The sequence below is a fragment of the Tachyglossus aculeatus genome, chromosome 13 (assembly GCF_015852505.1).
Source record: "Tachyglossus aculeatus isolate mTacAcu1 chromosome 13, mTacAcu1.pri, whole genome shotgun sequence".
In the NCBI taxonomy this organism is placed as follows: domain Eukaryota; kingdom Metazoa; phylum Chordata; class Mammalia; order Monotremata; family Tachyglossidae; genus Tachyglossus; species Tachyglossus aculeatus.
The window spans coordinates 3,692,988-3,713,008 of NC_052078.1; the positions used below are offsets into that span (position 1 = coordinate 3,692,988).

Consider the following 20,021-nt stretch of genomic DNA (forward strand, 5'->3'; position numbering starts at 1 on the left):
TTTTATGTCCATATCTGTCATTTATTTATATTAATGTCTCTCCCTCTAGACTGTAAGCTCATTGTGGGCAGGGAACCGTGTCTGTTTATTGCTCTATTGTCCTCTCCCAAGTGCTGACTGTCAGCCCCACATGGGACAACCTGATTACCTTGTATCTCCCCCAGCACTTGGCACATAGTAAGCGCTTAACAAATGCCATTATTATTATTATTATTATTATTATTATTATTAATACAGTGTTCTGCGCACAGTAAGCGCTCAGTAAATATGATCGAATGAATGAATAAAGGGTTGGAAATGATTTCTCAGTGCCCAATTTCATGAGAACCATAAGGAGGTGATGCCTGCAAGTTTTGGGGGTGCCTCTTCTCCAGAACTCTCTCTTCCGCCTTATGAGAGTCTTCGTGAACCGGGATAGTTTATGCCTATTCTTTTTATATCGTCCTCTTCCAAGCGATTAGTACGGGACTCTGTGACATATGTACGCAGGGTTTTGAAGTCTTCATTCATTCGTATTTTTTGAGCGCTTACTGTGTTACCACCAAATGCCTGTTTGCTCACTTCCGAAAAACCGGGAAAAATGTGTTTGAATGTATGTTTGGGAGTGCGGTCTCCTGAATGTCCTTAGAAAAATTCATTCATTCATTCAGTTGTATTTATTGAGAGCTTACGGTGTGCAGAGCACTGTACTAAGCGCTTGGAAGGTACAGTTTGGCAATAGAGACAGTCCCTACCCAACAACGGACTCAGTCTAGAAGGGGGAGACAGAGAACAAAACAAGTAGACAGGCATTAATAGCATCACAATAGATAAATAGAATTATAGACATATACACTAATAACCCTAATGGTTAAGCAGACTAACCACGAGGAGATTTTAGTTTTGATTTAAAACAAACAAAAAATTCCACCGTTTGAACCAACGCATGGACTTTAGGTGGGAGTTTTTTCAGCCTTGGAGTTTTTGGCAATGTCTGAAATGCTGTATTTCAGTTCTGTGATGTGGGAAAATTATTTAGCTGCCAGTTTTGCTCGTGAATCTTGGCCCTCTGGGCATTGGTATTCATGCACTGCTCCCTAGCCCCTCAGCACTTATGTACATATCCATAAATTATTTATACAGATGTCGGCCTCCCCCTCTAGTCTGTGAGCTTGTTGTGGGGAGGGAATGTGTGTACCAACTCTGTTGAGTTGTACTCTTCCAAGCATTCAGTACAGTGCTCCGTGCACAGTACGCACCCGGTAAGTACCCATAGGTTGATTGATCCGGTTGTTATGGAGATCTAATATCTGAAGAACTCTTGTGCCAACCTATGTAGGATGGTTCAGTTAAAATGGCAAAGAGGCAGTGAGGTGGAAATCTTCCCTCTTCCTCCTCCAGCATTTATTAGTACGGGCCTACTTTCTAGGGTTTGGGAAAATCAGGGCTTTCTAGTTCCCCAGATACAAGGCATTGCGTACCTTTCAACTTTAAATAATAATGATGGTATTTAAGTGTTTACTATGTGTCAAGCACTGTTGTAAGCTCTGCGGGGGTACAAGGGAATCAGGTTGTCCCACGTGGAGCTCACGGTCTTAATTCCCATTTTCCAGATGAGGTAACTGAGGCACAGAGAGGTGAAGTGACTTGCCCAAAGTCACACAGCTAAGTGGCGGAGCCAAGAGCAGAACCCAGGTCCTTGTTGCCCCACCCGGCCGGGCCTGTTTCCACCGGGCCCCGCTGCTTCTTCGGGGCAGTGGTGATTGTCTGGTGATCTTTTAGACTGTGAGCCCAATGTTGGGTAGGGACTGTCTCTATATGTTGCCAATTTGTACTTCCCAAGTGCTTAGTACAGTGCTCTGCACATAGTAAGCGCTCAATAAATATGATTGATTGATTGATCGCAGAGCTCTGGTCAGCGATGGATCCTGCTTGGGCAGGGGCAGGGTACGCCCAAGGGCCAAATCGGAGCAAAATCCAGGCGCCTCCATCCTCAGAGGCTTCCTGCCCTAGGCCGGCCCTGGCAGCGTCGTCTTACATCCCTTTGGCTCCCAGAACAAGCCAGCTGCTTCCACATTTTCCTTTTTTTCCCCCCCTCTTTGGGATGAGCGTAACTACAGCCCGCCGAGGGAGCTGCGGAATCTTTTGATGTAAACTTCTGTATTTTTGGCAGGAAGGCCGGTCAGGAAGGGAAGGGATTTTGTGCGCTGGTTTATCCCCGGGGCTCCGGGGTCAAAGTGTAGTCAGCTCGTCCTTGGCGGAAAGGGAAAGCTACAGACGGTAAATCAAAGGAGGGGAGTTTTCTTTTTCTTTTTTCTTTTTACAGCAGAAGCCGCCTGCCTCTCTACAAACTGAGAAGGGAGCTCTGGGGGCAGTGACTTTTTTCGTTGCTGTTTTAATGCAAGCCCGAAATCGTCCCAGTGATTTACAAAGTTTGGGAGGCAATAACAGCAATGATAGCAACCCCCAAAAAACAACCTAGGTTGAGTTGGGTTTTTGAAGACGCCTCTGATGTGGACCTCAGTCAGCATGGCCCTGGGAGTTAGAAGGTCGTGAGTTCTAATCCCGGCTCCACTACTTATCTGCTGTGTGACCTTGGGCAAGGCACTTCACTTCTCTGGGCCTCAGTTACCTCATCTGTAAAATGGGGATTGAGACTGTGAGCCCCATGTGGGTCCAACCTGTTGTGCTTGTACACTTAGTACAGTGCCTGGCACAAAGTAAGCACTTAACAAACACCATAATTGTTATTTTTATTAAAACTTTCTCAGATGTAGGCTACTAGTTTACTGTGGACTATCAATCCTCCCTTCTGTCTCCCCCAACCCCGACTCCCACTCAGCCCCTTCATTTCTTTTTCAGATTTTCCCTCCCCTTCCCCCAGAAGCAACGTGGAAAGAGCCTAGTGGAAATAGCCCAAGCCTGGAGGCCAAAAGACCTGGGTTCTAATCCCTGGCTGTGTGACCTTGGGCAAGTCACTTCCCTTCTCTGGGTCTCCCTTTCATCATCTGGAAAATGGGGATTCAAGACTTGTCCTCCCTCCTCTCTGTGTCCAACCTGAACAACTCAGGTCTTCCCCTGGGCTTAGAATGGCGCGCCGCACAGAGTGAGCGCTTAACGGACACCATAATTATTGTAATTATTATAATAATAATTATTATGGTATTTAAGCAATTTGTACACGTCGGTTTCTGTTTCCGATCTAAAACAGAGCACGATCGCCGCTTGCCATCTTGGCCTGTAGGCTGGGACCCCCATGTAGGGCAGGGACTGAGTCTAACCTGAGTAGCCTGTGTCCACCCCAGTGCTCAATACAGTGCTTGTCATGTAGTAAGCGTTTAACAAATACCGTTTTAAAAAAATAACTAGCATCATTGTCTTTCCTTAGCCACTCTTCCTTGCCCCCCGGGCTCTTCCTGGCCCCGACACTTGCCAACATTTAGCAACCGCAGGCCTTCCTTTCTGCTTCTTGGCCAAAGCTGGTGGCTCCTCATTTTATTGTTTTAGAAAATGTGCAGCGTTCCCTCAGTTCAGTGGCATTCTCTGAGCACTTACCGCATGCAGAGTACTGTACTAAGCGCTTGGGAGAGGACAGTATAACAATAAATACCCGTTGTTGGGTAGGGACCGTGTCTGTGTGTGGAAGGAGTTAGGTGGGACTGAGGGTCTAGACTGTGAGCCCACTGTTGGGTAGGGACCGTCTCTATATGTTGCCAACTTGTACTTCCCAAGCGCTTAGTACAGTGTTCTGCACACAGTAGGCGCTCAATAAATACGATTGAATGAATGAATGAAACAGACACATTCCCTGCCCACAACGAGCTGACAGTCTAGAGGACGAGTTTACAGTCTAGAGAGAGTATCTCAGGAACCTGTTCCCTGCCCTCAAAGAGCTTCCCGCTCCCTACAAGCGATCCGAAGGATAATAATAATTATGGTATTTACGAAGCACTTGCTGTGTGCCAGGCACTGTACTAAGCACCGAGGTGGATACCGGCAAATCGTGTTGTCCCACGCGGGGCTGACCGTCTCAATCCCCATTTTACAGCTGAGGTAACTGAGGCCCAGAGGAGTGAAGTGACTTGTCCAGGGTCCCACGGCAGACAAGTGGCGGAGCCAGGATTCGAACGCAGGCATCGGCCCATACTCTATCCATATCACTGGTCTTACCTCCCAGTCTCCAGTTTTGGGGTGTTTTTTATTTTTGGTTGGTTTCTTTGACTGTAAAGGAAATGGTTACTCCCCTTCAGCTGGCTTCCCCACAAAAGCCAATTCCTGCCACACACCCACTGGAGTAAGCGGAAAAACGCATCTACTGGACTCCAAAGACCCTGGCCATTCCTGGCATTAATCACGCCGGTTTTCTATGTCCCCGTCACCATTCCCGTTAAGCCGAGAGAGTGACGGAGGTGTGAAGCGTCGCCGTTCGTTCTGGGGCTGGATTCCCCAGTCCCGGTCAGAAGGTTCGGAGTCATTCCGTTGGGATTCATCGAGCCCTTACTGTGTGCCAAACACTGTACTGAGCACCTCCCCATTTTAGACTGTGAGTCCACTGTTGGGTAGGGACTGTCTCTATATGTTGCCAACTTGGACTTCCCAAGCGCTTAGTACAGTGCTCTGCACACAGTAAGCGCTCAATAAATACGATTGATGATGAGAGGACAATACAACAATAAACAGACACAGTCCCTGCCCCCAAGGAGCTTGCAGTCTACTGTAAGATTAGAGAAGCAGCGTGGCTCAGTGGAAAGAGCCCGGGCTTTGGAGTCAGAGGTCAGGGGTTCAAATCCCGGCTCCGCTAACTGTCAGCTGTGTGACTTTGGGCAAGTCGCTTCACTTCTCTGTGCCTCAGTCCCCTCGTCTGTAAAATGGAGATTCATCAATCAATCAATCGTATTTATTGAGCGCTTACTGTGTGCAGAGCACTGTACTAAGCGCTTGGGAAGTACAAGTTGGCAACATATAAAGACAGTCCCTACCCAACAGTGGGCTCACAGTCTAAAAGGGGGAGATAGAGAACAAAACCAAACATACTAACAAAATAAAATAAATAGAATAGAAATGTACAGTTAAGATAAATAAATAAATAGAGTAATAAATATGTACAAACATATATACAGGTGCTGTGGGGAAGGGAAGGAGGTAAGATGGGGGGATGGAGAGGGGGACGAGGGGGAGAGGAAGGAAGGGGCTCAGTCTGGGAAGGCCTCCTGGGGGAGGTGAGCTCTCAGTAGGGCCTTAAGACTGTGAGCCCCTTGTGGGACAACCTGATCACCTTGTAACCTCCCCAGCGCTTAGAACAGTGCTTTGCACATAGTAAGCGCTTAATAAATGCCATCATTATTATTATTATTACTGATTCTAGAGCCCAGCTCTGCCATCGGCCTCCCGGGTGACCTCGGGCAAGTCTGAGATGCAGCCAGAGCCCGGGCCTGGGAGACAGGTGGACCTGGATTCTCGCTCCCCAAGCGCTTAGAACAGTGCCTGGCACATAGTAAGTGCTTAACATACCATTTTTTTTTTAAAAAAAAGGAGCTTTAAAGGGAGCATTTGCTTTAAAGTGTTTGAATTTTACATGTTTTAAACCTCCAGAAAAGAGGCTCAGACAGTGGTCGGCGGGCCCCAGCCACAGTTCCCAGGATCCTTTATCTCAGCTGCAGCTCGGTTTCCTTTCTCGGGGCCATCAGGGTGGAGTTGGAAAAATGGCTTTTTATTTTCCTCCCCCCCCTTCTCCAAATCCTGTTTAAGACACAGGGAGGATTTAAAAGCTGAATAGAAAGGACAGTTCCCGGGAAAGGCGTTTTCCTTTTTCCCTTTTCCTCCCCTTTGGTACAAACAGGCAGCGGGAGGGGTCTGGTCATTGGAGGGGTCCGGGGGTGGGCCCGCGGCAGGGCTGTAGGATGCACCCCCACCTCCTCGGGGATAAACGAGGAACAAAGCCTGGCCCAAGGAGGAGATTCCCGGCATGGCAGCCGACTGCGGGCCGTCCAGATCCCTGCCATGGTACGTGGAACTGAGGGCTGCGTCTCTTGGCTCGCGCTCGGCTTCTGGGATGGGGCGGGGGTGGCTTCCGAATCAGATGGTGTCCTCTTGTCCTCTCCCAAGCGCTTAGTACAGTGCTCTGAGCACAGCAGGCGCTCAATAAATACCATTTAGGGTCTACCCAGCTGCTCTAGGCCCTACGTTGTTGTGAGCAGGGAATATGTGTGTTCTGGTGTTGTACTCGTCCAAGTGCTTAGTACATTGTACAGCGCTCAAAAAATACCACTGATGGATTACCCGGCTGCTCTAGACTGGAAATGGTTGTGGGCGAGGAATGTGTCTGTTATAGTGTTGTACTCTCCCAAGCGCTTAGTAATAATAATAATAATAATGATGGCATTTGTGAAGCACTTACTATGTGCAAAGCACTGTTCTAAGCGCTGGGGAGGATACAAGGTGATCAGGTTGTCCCACGGGGGGCTTGCAGTCTTCATCCCCATTTTACAGATGAGTTCACTGAGGCACAGAGAAGTGAAGGGACTTGCCCAAGGTCACACAGCTTGGCGGAGCTGGGATTTGAACCCATGACCTCTGACTCCCAAGCCCGGGCTCTTTCCATTGAGCCATGTTGCTTCACAGTGCTTAGTCCAGTGCTCGGCGTACAGCAAGCGCTCAATAAGTGTCACTGATGGATGACCCGACTGTAAATTGTTGTGGGCAGGCAATGTGTCTGTTACAGTGTTGTACTCTCCCAAGCGCTTAGTACAGTGTTCTGCGCACAGTAAGCATGCATTAAATACCACTGTTGGATTACCCGGCTGTTCTGACTACACATCACTGTGGGCGGGGAATGTGTGTTTTATAGTGTTGTATTGTCCTCTCCCAAGCGCTTAGTACAGTGCTCCGCGCACAGCAAGCACTCAGTAAATACTGTTCGTGGATCACCTGGCTGGTCTGAAGCATGGCTTCCTGTGCTGTTTAGGCCAGAGAAAGGAGATGACATTTCAGCGCTTAGTACAGTGCCTGCCACATACTAAGCGCTTAACAAATACCATAATTATTATTATTTGGTGATGTGCCTTCCGAGGGTATTGACCTCCAGTTTGGTGGTTTAGTTTTTCCTTCATGTCATGCTTCTGGTTTTAAGATTTGGGGGGTGGGGGGGTGTATTTTTCATTGTGTTTTGGGTGGTTTTTGAGTGGTATCTGTTAGACGCTTACCATTTGCCAGGAAACTGTACTAAGCGTTGGGCAGGTAGTGAATCCCCATTTTACAGGTGAAGAATCTGAGGCACACAGTATTTATATTGAAATCTGTCTCCCCCTTTAGACTGGAAGCTCATTGTGGGCAGGGACTGTGTCTGCTAACTCTGTTGTATTGGCCTCTCCCAAGCGCTTAGTACAGTGTCATGCACACAGTAAGCGCTCAATTAATACCATCGATTGATTGATTACCTTGCCCAAGGTCGCAAAGCAAGGAAGCGGCAGGACCGGGATTAGAACCCAGGTTCTCAGACTCCCAGGATGGGGCTCTTTCCACCAGGCCACGCCTCATTGCCAATTTGTACTTTCCCAAGCGCTTAGTACAGTGCTCTGCACATAGTAAGTGCTCAATAAATACGATTGATGATGATGATCTCAGGTCTTACCGCCCCCTCAGAGAAGGTGGAAACTATTTCTGATCAACATCATTTATTAATTCTTTGGAAGCAGCATATTCCAGTGGAGTCAGAAGGACCTGGGTCCTAATTCCGGCTCCTCCACTTGTCTGCTGTGGGATCTTGGGCAAGTCGCTTCACTTCTCTGGGCCTCAGTTCCCTCATCTGTAAAATGGGGATTAAGGCTGTGAGCCCCATGTGGACCCAGTTTGTCTGTATCCACCCCACGGCTTTGAACAGCACCTGGCACATAGTAAGGGCTTAACATGTCCCACAGTTATTATTGTCTTAAAGAATGACCTGCCCATTTCCCTTTTCTTTAATTGAGCCCTTTAGCTCACAAAACCCATTTCTGTTCCAACGTTGCCAGGAAGCGAGTCCCGGAGAAGAGACAATCCAAAGACCTAAGATTCTCCTGGTCAGTTTATGGAAAAATTGCCATTACCGCGGTTTTATTTTGAATGACACGAAATAGGAGGTGGGGGGCCCTGCAGATTGGGGTGTCGTTGATCAGCCTCCGTAGTCCCCGTTTTGAAGTTCTCCTCCGTCTTATTCCGGGATTTCGCGTGGAGGGTGTACGGAGAAGCTGTTTTCTTGAAATTGTGCTATGGGAATTCTGTGTTTTGCTTGGAAGGCTGCAGGGTTATCGCCCCGCCTCTCGTTGCTGTTCATTCTTCCCTTTTCGTCTCTCCACCGTTTCCCCCCGAGGCCGTTAGTCGTTGTGAGCGGGGAATATGTGCATTCTGGTATTGTATTGTACCCGTCCAAGTGCTTAGTACAGTGTACAGTGCTCAAAAAATACTACTGATGGATTACCCGGTTGCTCTAGACTGTAAATGGTTGTGGGTGAGGAATGTGTCTGTTATAGTGTTGTAGTCTCCCAAGCGCTTAGTAATAATAATAATAATAATGGCATTTGTGAAGTGCTTACTATGTGCAAAGCACTGTTCTAAGCACTGGGGAGGATACAAGTGATCAGATTGTCCCATGGGGGGCTCACAGTCTTCATCCCCATTTTACAGATGAGGGAACTGAGGCATAGAGAAGTGAAGTGACTTGCCCAAGGTCACACAGCAGACAAATGGCAGAGCTGGGATTAGAACCCGTGACCTTCCGATTCCCAGGCCAGTGCTCTGTCCATTATTCACTCATTCATTCAGTCGTATTTATTGAGCGCTTACTGTGTGCAGAGCACTGTACTAAGCGCTTGGGAAGTACAAGTTGGCAGCATATAGAGACGGTCCCTACCCAACAGCGGGCTCACAGTCTAGGCTTCCATTACAACAAGATCGTGTGTTTGAATTCAGTCCTTGTCTCGTGCAGGGCTCAGTTCAAGTCCCCGTTTTACAGATGAGGGGACCAGAGCCCCTGAGAAGGGGAAAGGGCCGCCCAAACAGCAGATGGATGGCAGAGTAGGGATTAGAACCCAGGTCCTCTGATCCCCAGGTCCAGGCTCTTTCCACCACTATGCTCTGCACATAGTAAGCGCTCAATAAATACGATTGATTGATTGATTTCCACCAGGCCACGCTGCTTCTCGTCTTCACCTTTTTCCCCTGGCCCCCAAGAAACTGCTTCTCTTTTTGGTTAGTGGCTTGCAGCAGGCCCGTAGGCTGGTTCGTTTGGTTTTAGGCAGAATATTGAGCGCTTAGAGGGCACAGATCCAACTGCCAGGGTGACGCAAGAAGGGAAAGGGAGGAAGGGAAATAAGGGAAATGAGGACGGAGTCAGGGAAGGCCTCTCGGAGGAGATGGGATTTTACCGAGGCTTTGATAATCAATCAATCAATCAATTGTATTTATTGAGCGCTTACTGTGTGCAGAACACTGTACTAAGCGCTTGGGAAGTACAAGTTGGCAACATATACAGTCCCTACCCAACAGTGGGCTCACAGTCTAAAAGGGGGAGACAGAGAACAAAACCAAACATACTAACAAAATAAAATAAATAGAATAGATATGTACAAGTAAAATAAATAAATAGAGTAATAAATAGTCCGGGAAGGCCTCTCGGAGGAGATGGGATTTTAATGAGGCTTTGAAGGTGCTCAGGCGGATATGAAGGAGGAGGGACTTCCAGGCCAGCGGGAGGACGTGGGCAAGATAGACGAGACTGAGGTTCAGTGAGGAGGTGGGCATGGGAAGACCATTGGCATCGGAGGTGGGCTGGGCTGTAGGAAAGAAGTCAGCTAGGGTGGGAGGGGGGCGAGCCGATCGAGTGCTTTAAAGCCAGCGACGGTAAGGGGGTTCGGTTTTTCATTCATTCACTCATTCAGTCGTATTTATTGAGCGCTTACTGTGTGCAGAGCACTGTACTGAGCGCTTGGGAAGTCCAAGTTGGCAACATGTAGAGACGGTCCCTACCCAACAGTGGGCTCACAGTCTAGAAGGGGGAGACAGAGAACAAAACCAAACATATTAACAAAATAAAATTAATAGAATAAGCATGTACAAATAAATAAATAAATAAATAAATAAATAGAACAATAAATATATACAAACATATATACATATATACAGGTGCTGTGGGGAGGGGAAAGCTAGCTCTCTTCCTCCCTTCAAGGCCATACTGAGAGCTCACCTCCTCCAAGAGGCCTTCCCACACTGAGCCCCCTCCTTCCTCGCCCCCCAGCCTTACCTCTTTCCCCTCCCCACAGCACCTGTATATATGTATATATGTTTGTATCTATTATTCTATTTATTTGTTTATGTGCGGAGGGAGGGCATTCCAGGCCAGGGGGATGACGTGGGCTGGGGGTCAACGGCGGGACGGGCGAGAACGAGGCCTAACGGTGAGGAAATTAGCGACAGAGGAGCGGAGGGTGCGGGCCGGGCTGGAGAAGGACAGAAGGGAGGGGAGGTAGGAGGGGGCGAGGGGATGGACAGCCTTGAAGCCAAGGGTGAGGAGTTCATGCAGAGGGCAACCCCTGGAAGTTTCTGAGGAGTGCGGAGACATGATTTTGGGGAAAAAACGATCCGGGTGGCAAAGTGAAGCCCGGACTGGAGAGGGGAGCGACAGAAGGCCGAGAGGTCAGCGAGGAGGCGGACGCAGTCATCGAGGTGGGGTAGGAGCGCCCAGATCAGCATGGTAGCAGTTTGATAGAGAGCGAAGGGCAGAGGTACACCGACTTATCTTTTCCTTCTGATGGCAAATAATAATAATGGTATTTGCTAAGCGCTTCCTATGTGCCGAGCACCGTTCTTAGTGCCGGGGGAGATACAGGGTCATCAAGTTGTCCCACGGGGGGCTCACACTTTTCATCCCCATTTTACAGATGGGGCAACCGAGACACAGAGAAGTTAGGTGACTTGTCCCAAGTCACACAGCTGACAAGAGGCGGGATTAGAACCCACCACCTCTGGCTCCAGACTTTGGGGGACAGAGCTCCTGAAGCCTGGGGTAGACTAAGCTTTGATTTGTAAATCTGCAGTAACGTAGGCGACTGACATCAGATATGTGAGCCCACTGTTGGGTAGGGACTGTCTCTATATGTTGCCAACTTGTACTTCCCAAGCACTTAGTACAGTGCTGTGCACACAGTAAGCGCTCAATAAATACGATTGATTGATTGATTTTAGCTTCCATTATGAACAGACATTACGTATGGGTTGTGGCTCATTTCTCTTAGCAGGGAATGCCAGAGGAGGTCACCGGTCGGGCAGCGGAAGCGATGCCCACTTGGTTTTAGAAGACCCAGCTCTAGTTCCCTCTGTGCCCGCTGCCCTCCCCTGCCCGCCATACACAAACGCACACATCCACACGGATCGCAAACGGGAAGAGCGAAGGCCGTGGGGAAAAAGAAGGGCCGTTCAGCGGTAGGAATCTTTTGTTTGGATGAAGAAACAACAGGGCTTTTCTAAAAATAGCAGCCAGGGAAAATTCCTTCCCCACTGCTGGAGAGGAAATTGGAGCCTAGCAAGGAATGGGCAGGGAGACTTTAAACATGAAAACAAGGATATTGGGGTCGCTGTGGATCCGGGGCCTCCGGGAGTCTTTGCGGGCTGAAAAAAACGGAGATCCCGGAGTGGATCCCGGGGAATCCTTCTCCGCCCTCTCCGTTCACTTCCACCGCTCCCCTTTGAGTGGCCGCAGCTGATGCTTTTGGGTTGTTTTTTTATTCGGAGCGGCCAGCTCTCTCCCTATCCAGCATCAGGCCGACAGCGCGGAGGCAGGATTTCATTTCCGGACTGTCAGTGGACCGATCCACGCTGGTCACCCTGGAATCCCCTCGGGCTTGGCGGTAGAGGCACGAGTGGAAGTGGGCGGCGCGGGAAGCTTCTCGTGAATTTGGGGCCCAAGGAACCAAAAAAAGGCATCCTGTTGGTGGGAGCTATCGAGGGGTGGTCCTCCACTGAGTGGGAGGCGCGATACAAAGCACTCATTCATTCAGTTGTATTTATTGAGCGCTTACTGTGTGCAGAGCACTGTACCAAGAGCACTCGTGCTGAGAGGCTGTGTGGCCTGGTGGGAAGAGGCCGGGCTTGGGAGAGGACTGTGAGCCCAATGTTGGGTAGGGACTGTCTCTATATGTTGCCAATTTGTACTTCCCAAGTGCTTAGTACAGTGCTCTGCACATAGTAAGCACTCAGTAAATATGATTGATTGATTGACAGCATAACAAGGAGCATACCGGTGTCCTCAACCATTTTCTGCCTGGCCTGACTCTCTGCCCAAAGCCCGGGATTGCCCACATAAAACCCAAACGTGATGGGATTGGGTCAGTGATTGGGGCCCCGGAGGATCGACCGGTTCCCAGGCTAGCGGGATGCTGAGGGAATCCTTCTGCCCAAAGTGTGGTGCCCGGGATTGCCCACACAAAACCCGAACGTGACGGGATTGGGTCAGCGGTTGGGGCCCCAGAGGATCGATCGGTTCCCAGGCCAGCGGGGTGCTGAGGGAATCCCAAGCCCCCTTCACTCTGGGGGTCGGCTGCCTGGGGCTTCTTGTGGGTGGGGAACGGGTCTACCAACTATTGTACTCTTTGCACATGGTAAGTGCTCAATAAATACATCTGGTAGTGATAATGTTGGTGATGAAAACCAACAGCTCATTAATTCCGGTCCTGGCTCTGCCCCTCCTTGCCTTGTGACCCTGGGGCTCTAAGGGACGGTCTTCTCCGCGACCAAATGAAGAACACCACTCAGGAGATCCGATTAATAGATCGATAGTGCCCCAAAAGACCTTAAAATTGGGTTAAGCCCCACCGTATCGATAGGGGCCCCCAAGACCGGAATAAAGAGCATCTTACCCCAGTAGCAGCACCTCAGAGTACTTGACTACGACCCGATAATTTTTTCCACTGCAAGTACATGGGATCACCTGGGTTTAGGATCCTTCCTTATCTCCGGCATAATTTTTTTTTCCCCACTGTAGTCCTAGTTCTGTCAAAGTCCAGATGAGATTTTCCGTGAGCTAGTGCCCTCAGGAGAGCGAGAATGTGAGTTCCTACTTCGCACTCTCTGTTCTTTGGCTCTCCTGTCCCCCTCCCCATTTCCCTCCCCTCCTCTGGAGACAGAAGGCATTTCCTCCCTGGAACTGCTGATCCTGGGAGCAGACGTCATTCTCTTGGATTCAGCCGGCGTGCTGGCACACGGCACCGTCTTGGAAGCCCAAGGGCCGGCTTCAGGAGCGGCAGTGGAGAGCCCGTGGCCAGCAGGATGCTCTCCTCACTTAGCCTGTAACTTCGCGAAGGCCGGGAAAAACGATTTGGCTTCCGTGTGACCTCAATATGTCATTTCTGGGCAAGCGGTTTCTCTGGATCCTCCGTCTTCTTTTTTTCTTCTACTTAAGTAGCATTTCCAAAAATAAAGCCATGATTACTCTGTTCATTACATTATAAACAACAGCAGCCCGTGTTTTCCTCAGGTTATTTCCTCGGGGGTTTTCCTCGAGTTAACTTCTCTGTGCCTCAGTTTCTTCAGCTGTAAAATGGGGAGTCCCTCCCTGCTCCCCTTTCTACTTTGACAACCTCATGTGGGACAAGAACTATGTACAACTTGATGAACACGTATTAGGTAACTAACTTTTAGACTGTGAGCCCACTGTTGGGTAGGGACTGTCTCTATATGTTGCCAACTTGGACTTCCCAAGCGCTTAGTACAGTGCTCTGCACACAGTAAGCGCTCAATAAATACGATTGATGATTAACGTGATTAACTTTACTGAATTGTACTTTCCAAGCACTTAGTACAGTGCTCTGCACACAGTAAAAGCGCTCAGTAAATACGATTGAATGAGTGAATAATAATTATGGTATTTGTTAAGCACTTCCAGCGCTTAGAACAGTGCTTGGCACATAGTAAGCGCTTTACAAATACCAACATTATTATTATTATTACTACGTGCCAGGCACTGTACTGAGCGCTGGGGTGGATACAAGCAAATCGGGTTGGACACAGTCTCTGTCCCTCGTGGGGCTTGCGGTCTCAGTCCCCATTTTACAGAGGAGGTAACAGAGGCCCAGAGAAGTGAAGTGACTTGCCCGAGGTCACACAGCAGGCAAGTGGCGGAGCCAGGATTAGAACCCATGACTTTCTGATGCCCAGGCCCGGGCTCTACCCACCGTGCTAGGCAACCCGTCAATGAAGCAACTGCCCAAGGCCCCCTGCTCAGGAGGAGTTAAACGCACAACACAAGCTACCAGAAAAATGACTCGAACTCAGACCTTCGAAAGTGCTTCCGTGTGGAGCTCCGTTCCCTTTCATCATCATCAATCGTATTTATTGAGCGCTTACTATGTGCAGAGCACTGTACTAAGCGCTTGGGAAGTACAAATTGGCAACATATAGAGACAGTCCCTACCCAACAGTGGGCTCGCCGTATCCTGGTAAAAACTGACCTCCAGCAGATTCAGACCAGGCGGAAATGGGGGCTCCGGCCCTCGACCCCAAAAAGTCCAGTCGTCGCTCACCCGGAACGAGTCCGGAGGTTGTCACCCATCCGAATTCCCGAGTTTCCAGAGCCGAGATCCGTGCAGCTGAGCGGAACCTGGGCCCGAAAAGGGAGGTGGTGGTTAAGCACTTAGTACAGTGCTCTGCACACAGTAAGCGCTCAATAAATACGATTGAATGAATGTTAGCGCCGAGGCCCGGCGGCGTTCCCGCACAAAATGCCCCAGAAATTCCGGACAACCCAGAGGGAGAGCGTCTGAAACGGAGTCAGTCCCCCTTGTCCTCTTGAACTCGGCGGAGGACGGGCCCAGCGAGCTAAGCAGCAGATTTGAAACAGCTGGACTCCCGGGCACCCTGGGCCTCTTTCCCGCTGGTTGGTGCAAATTGAGTCGAGGGCCAAACCGCGTGTGTGTGTGTGTGTGAGAAAGAGAGAGGAAAAAAAGGGAATGAGAGAGAAACTGACTGTTTTAAGTGGAATCACAAACTGAAAGGTCTCCCTTTCCAGGCTGGGAAGCAGCACGGTTGTGTGGAAAAAGCCCGGGCCCGGATTCTAATCCTGTCTAATCCAGAGAAGCGGTGTGACTCAGTGGAAAGGGCATGGGCTTTGGAGTCGGAGGTCATGAGTTCGTATCCCAGCTCCGCCAATTGTCAGCTGTGTGACTTTGGGCAAGTCACTTCACTTCCCTGGGCCTCAGTTCCCTCATCTGGAAAATGGGGATTAAAACTGTGAGCCCCCTGTGGGACAACCTGATCACCTTGTAACCTCCCCAGTGCTTAAAACAGTGCTTTGCACATAGTAAGCACGTAATAAATGCCGTCATTATTATTATTATTACAGTCTAGAGGATTATTATTATCTGCCACTCCGGGCCTATCTGCTGGGTGACCTTGGGCGGGTCGCTTCACTTCTCTGGGCCTCAGTTCCCTCATCTGGAAAATGGGGATTAAAACTGTGAGCCCCCCGTGGGATCAACCTGATCAACTTGTAACCTCCCCAGCGCTTAAAACAGTGCTTTGCACATAGTAAGCACTTAATAAATGCCGTCATTATTATTATTATTACAGTCTAGAGGATTATTATTATTATTATCTGCCACTCCGGGCCTATCTGCTGGGTGACCTCGGGCGGGTCGCTTCACTTCTCTGGGCTGCAGTTTCCTCACCTGGAAAGCGGGGTTTCAGTGCCTGCCCTCCCTCAGCAGCTTCCTCGGGTTAAGCGGGCAAACGGAGCTTCCCTGATGCCCGGCGAATTTGTAATTTGGAAGTCTGAAGGGTCTGCTACCCAGCCCCTACGAACCAGGCTGCATCAGTTTCATAATTAACTTGAGATGAGATAAGCCTGTATAACCCGTATATATGTATATATGTTTGTACATATTTTTTACTCTATTTATTTATTTATTTTATTTGTACATATCTATTCTATTTATTTTATTTTGTTAGTGTGTTTGGTTTTGTTCTCTGTCTCCCCCTTTTAGACTGTGAGCCCACTGTTGGGTAGCGACTGTCTCTATATGTTGCCAATTTGTACTTCCCAAGCGCTTAGTACAGTGCTCTGCACATAGTAAGCGCTCAATAAATACGATTGATGATGATGATGATGATAAGCCTTCTCTGTGTCATCGAACACCCGGAAGGACCAGCCCTTGGTATTTCCCAACATCCTCTACGCTGTAAGCTCTTGGTGGACAGGGAACGCTTAGTACAGTTGATTTGAATCAGGGGTTCGAATCCCGGCTCCGCCAATTGTCAGCTGTGTGACTGGGAAATTCACTTAACTTCTCTGTGCCTCAGTTCCCTCATCTGTAAAATGGGGATGAAGACTGTGAGCCCCACGTGGGACAACCTAATCACCTTGTATCCCCCCAGCGCTTAGAACAGTGCTTTGCACGTAGTAAGCGCTTAACAAATACCATTATTATTATTATTATTACAGTGCTCTGCACACAGTAAGTGCTCAATAAAGACAACTGATGGCTGTTGTGCTCTACATTGCCCTTCTAATCACTGATATTGAGCGCTTAATCAATCAATCAATCAATCGTATTTATTGAGCGCTTATTGTATGCAGAGCACTGTACTAAGCGCTTGGGAAGTACAAGTTAGCAACACATAGAGATAGTCCCTACCCAACAGTGGGCTCACAGTCTAATGGGTGCAAAGCACTGTTCTAAGCGCTTGGGAGAGGGCAACACAACAGAGTCAGATGGAGACGATCCCTGCCCACCAATTAGGAGAAGCAGTGTGGCCCAGTGGAAAGAGCCCAGGCTTTGGAGTCAGAGGTCATGGGTTCAAATCCCGGCTCTGCCACTTGTCAGCTGTGTGACTTTGGGCAAGTCACCTCACTTCTCTGGGCCTCAGTTCCCTCATCTGTAAAATGGGGATGAAGACTGTGAGCCCCATATGGGACAACCTGATCACCTTGTAACCTCCCCAGCGCTTAGAACAGTGCTTTGCATATAGTAAGCGCTTAATAAATGCCATCATTATTATTAATTAGTCAAATAATAATGGTATCTGTTAAGCACTTACTATGGGGGAGCACTGTACTAAATGCTGGGGCCGATACAAGCAAATCAGGTTGGACACAGTCCGTGTAAGCGCGTAACATATACCATAATTATGATTACAGCAGACAAGTGACAGAGCCAGGATTAGAACCTTTTAGTTCTTTTAGACTGTGAGCCCACTGTTGGGTAGGGACTGTCTCTATATGTTGCCAACTTGTACTTCCCAAGCGCTTAGTACAGTGCTCTGCACACAGTAAGCGCTCAATAAATACGATTGATGATGATGATGATGAACCTAGGTCCTTCAACTCCCAGGCCTGTGCTCATTCCACTAGGCCACGCTACCTAGCACCAATGTGTCTTAAAGATTCAGATTTAGGATAATAGTAATAATTGTATTAAGCGCTTCCCATGTGCCAGGCGCTGTACTAAGCTCAGGGGTGCACACAAGCTAATTGGGTTGGATCCAGTTCCTGTCCCACGGGGGGCTCCCAGTCTCAATCCCCACTTTACAGAGGAGGTAACTGAGGCTCAGAGAAGGGAAGTGACGTGCCTAAGGTCACACAGCAGATAAATTGCAGAGCAGGGATTAGAATCCAAGACCTCCGACTCCGGGGCCCGGGCTCTAGCCATTAGGCCATGCTGCTTCTCATTAATTCTGAAGTCACCTCTCCAATAGGCACCTTCTTCAATTCCGCATTTCCTCACACAACTGCCACTCGAGCATTTCTCATACCACCGAAACCCCCATAGCTCTTAAAGACATAATTTAATACTTGCGAGCCCCCGTCAGACTCCGTCTGACCTGATTATTTTGTATCTTCCCCAGTGCTTTGCCCACAGTAAGCGCTTCACCAAGGCTGCCATGGTTATCATTATTATTAATGATAATAATTACAGCACCTCCTTCCTATCTGTGCTTTCTTTCGGTGGCTTTCCCCCCACCACCTTCGGTTGTATGTTTGTTGAGGACAGGGATTACGTCTATTTATTCCGTTGTACTCTCACAGCCAGCGCTCCGTTACGCCCATCGATTGAAAGATGGAAATTATTCCCGAACGTGTCCAGTCCCAGACCCTTCGGGGAGCCTGTCGCTTCCCATCCAAGAGGAGGGAAGAACTCTGGATCACTGAATTCAGGCCACCGCTGTTCCCCGACCCACCTCGGCCATCCTCCCGCTCTCCATCTCTCCGGGGATTCCAATTTTATCCTCTTTCCTTTCCCGTCCCTTCGGATCTCTCCAGGGTCAGCCACCGCGCTCGGGCTGGCCTGGGCAGATTGCCAGGGGGGACTGATTAAATCCAGTTGAAAGGGTTTGCTCATTAACTTCCTAATTAGATGCACTCCTTTAGCAAGAGTGTTAAAGAATATTTCATCACCGGTTTCCCCGCTACCTAAAGTATTAAAGTTCAGGCTTTGGGCATTCGGCCGTTTTTCTGCAGCCGACTCTTTTATTGGTTATCAAAATATTGGTTATATGATCAGGTCCTATATGGACCTGATGATCTTGTATAATAATAATAATTTTGGTGTTTGTTAAGCGCTTAAAGCACTGTTCTAAGCGCTGGGGAGGATACAAGGTGATCAGGTTGTCCCATGTGGGGCTCACAATATCAATCCCCATTTTACAGATGAGGTCCCTGAGGCACAGAGAAGTGAAGTGACTTGCCCAAAGTCACACAGCTGACAAGCGGCGGAGCCGGGATTGGAACCCATGACCTCTGACTCCCAAGCCCGGGCTCTTTCCACTGAGCCACGCCGCTTTTCTGCGTCTACCCCAGTGCCTAGCACATTGCTCGGCACCTACTAAGCGCTTAAGATCTTGATTGCGCCTTTCGTCCTCAAAAGCAATTCCCAGGGTTCAAGTCACTGGCATCTCCCCCTCTAGACCGTGAGCTCGCTGCGGGCAGGAAACGTGGCTACTGAACTCTCCGAGTACTTAGTGCAGTGCTCTGCTCATAGTAAGTGCTCAATAAATCAGTCAATCAACCAATCAATTGTATTTATTGAGCGCTTACTGTGTGCAGAGCACTGTACTAAGCGCTTGGGAAGTACAAGTTGGCAACATATAGAGACAGTCCCTAATAAATACCACTGATTGATTGCTGTAAAATTCTAGGTGGACCGTAAGCTCCCTCTAGACTATCAGCTTGTTGCGGGCAGGGATTGTGTCTGCCAAATGTAGTGTATTGTCCCCAAGTACTTAGTGCAGCGCTCTGCTCATAGTAAGCGCTCAATAAGTACCACTGATTGATTGCTGTAAACTTCTAGGTGGACCTTAAGCTCCCTCTAGGCCAGCAGGTCGTTGTGGGCAGGGATTGTGTCTGCCAAATGTAGTGTCTTGTCCTCAAGTACTTAGTGCAGTGCTCTGCTCATAGTAAGCGCTCAATAAATACCACTGATTGATTGCTGTAAACTTCTAGGTGGACCGTAAGCTCCCTCTAGGCCAGCAGGTCGTTGTGGGCAGGGATTGTGTCTGCCAAATGTAGTGTCTTGTCCTCGCGCAGTGTAGCGCTCTTCACAAAGTAGGAGCCCAGTAAAGACGATCGACTGCTAGCGAGCCCACCTTCAGCCCCCCGGCGCTCCTGTCCCCATCCATACTTGATTTTAATGTCCGTCTCCCCGTCCAGACTGCAAGCTCGTCGTGGGCAGGAAACGTCGTCTCCCAGCTCTGCCGCACCGTCCTCTGCCCGGCGCTTAGCGCAGCGCTCGGCGCCGCGCTGAATGCCAACGATCGATCCATCGGCCGGTGGGAGCGACCGCGGCCGGGCTTCTGATTGGCAGCACGTTGGACCGGGGGCCGACGGCCTCCCTCTCCTCCGCAGTTTCCTCCTCACCACGGCCCCCGGTTAGAGGGCCGGGAGACCCTCGGGCCAAGCTGTGCCAACGGGGGGCGGGAAGGGAAGGGGGCACCGACTGCTTTCCTGCCATGGGGGGCTCTCCGGCCCCTCGCCCCTGCCAACATCGGGGTGGCACGGTGAGACTCTACGCGTGGGGTTCATC

General features: G+C 49.4%; 1 protein-coding gene across 3 annotated transcripts in view; it reads left to right on the forward strand.

Moving 5' to 3' along the window:
- Positions 1-20,021, forward strand: part of CCM2 (CCM2 scaffold protein) — a 61,197-nt gene that overhangs the window by 15,068 nt on the left and 26,108 nt on the right. Inside the window, exon 1 of one of the 3 annotated variants that reach the window (XM_038755631.1) lies at positions 5,882-5,982. The exons of the other annotated variants lie outside the window; for them this stretch is intronic. Coding sequence (XP_038611559.1) covers positions 5,980-5,982 — 3 coding nt within the window. The 5' untranslated portion in view covers positions 5,882-5,979. Of the gene's footprint in view, positions 1-5,881; positions 5,983-20,021 lie in introns of those variants that run through there. 3 annotated transcript variants of the gene reach the window in all.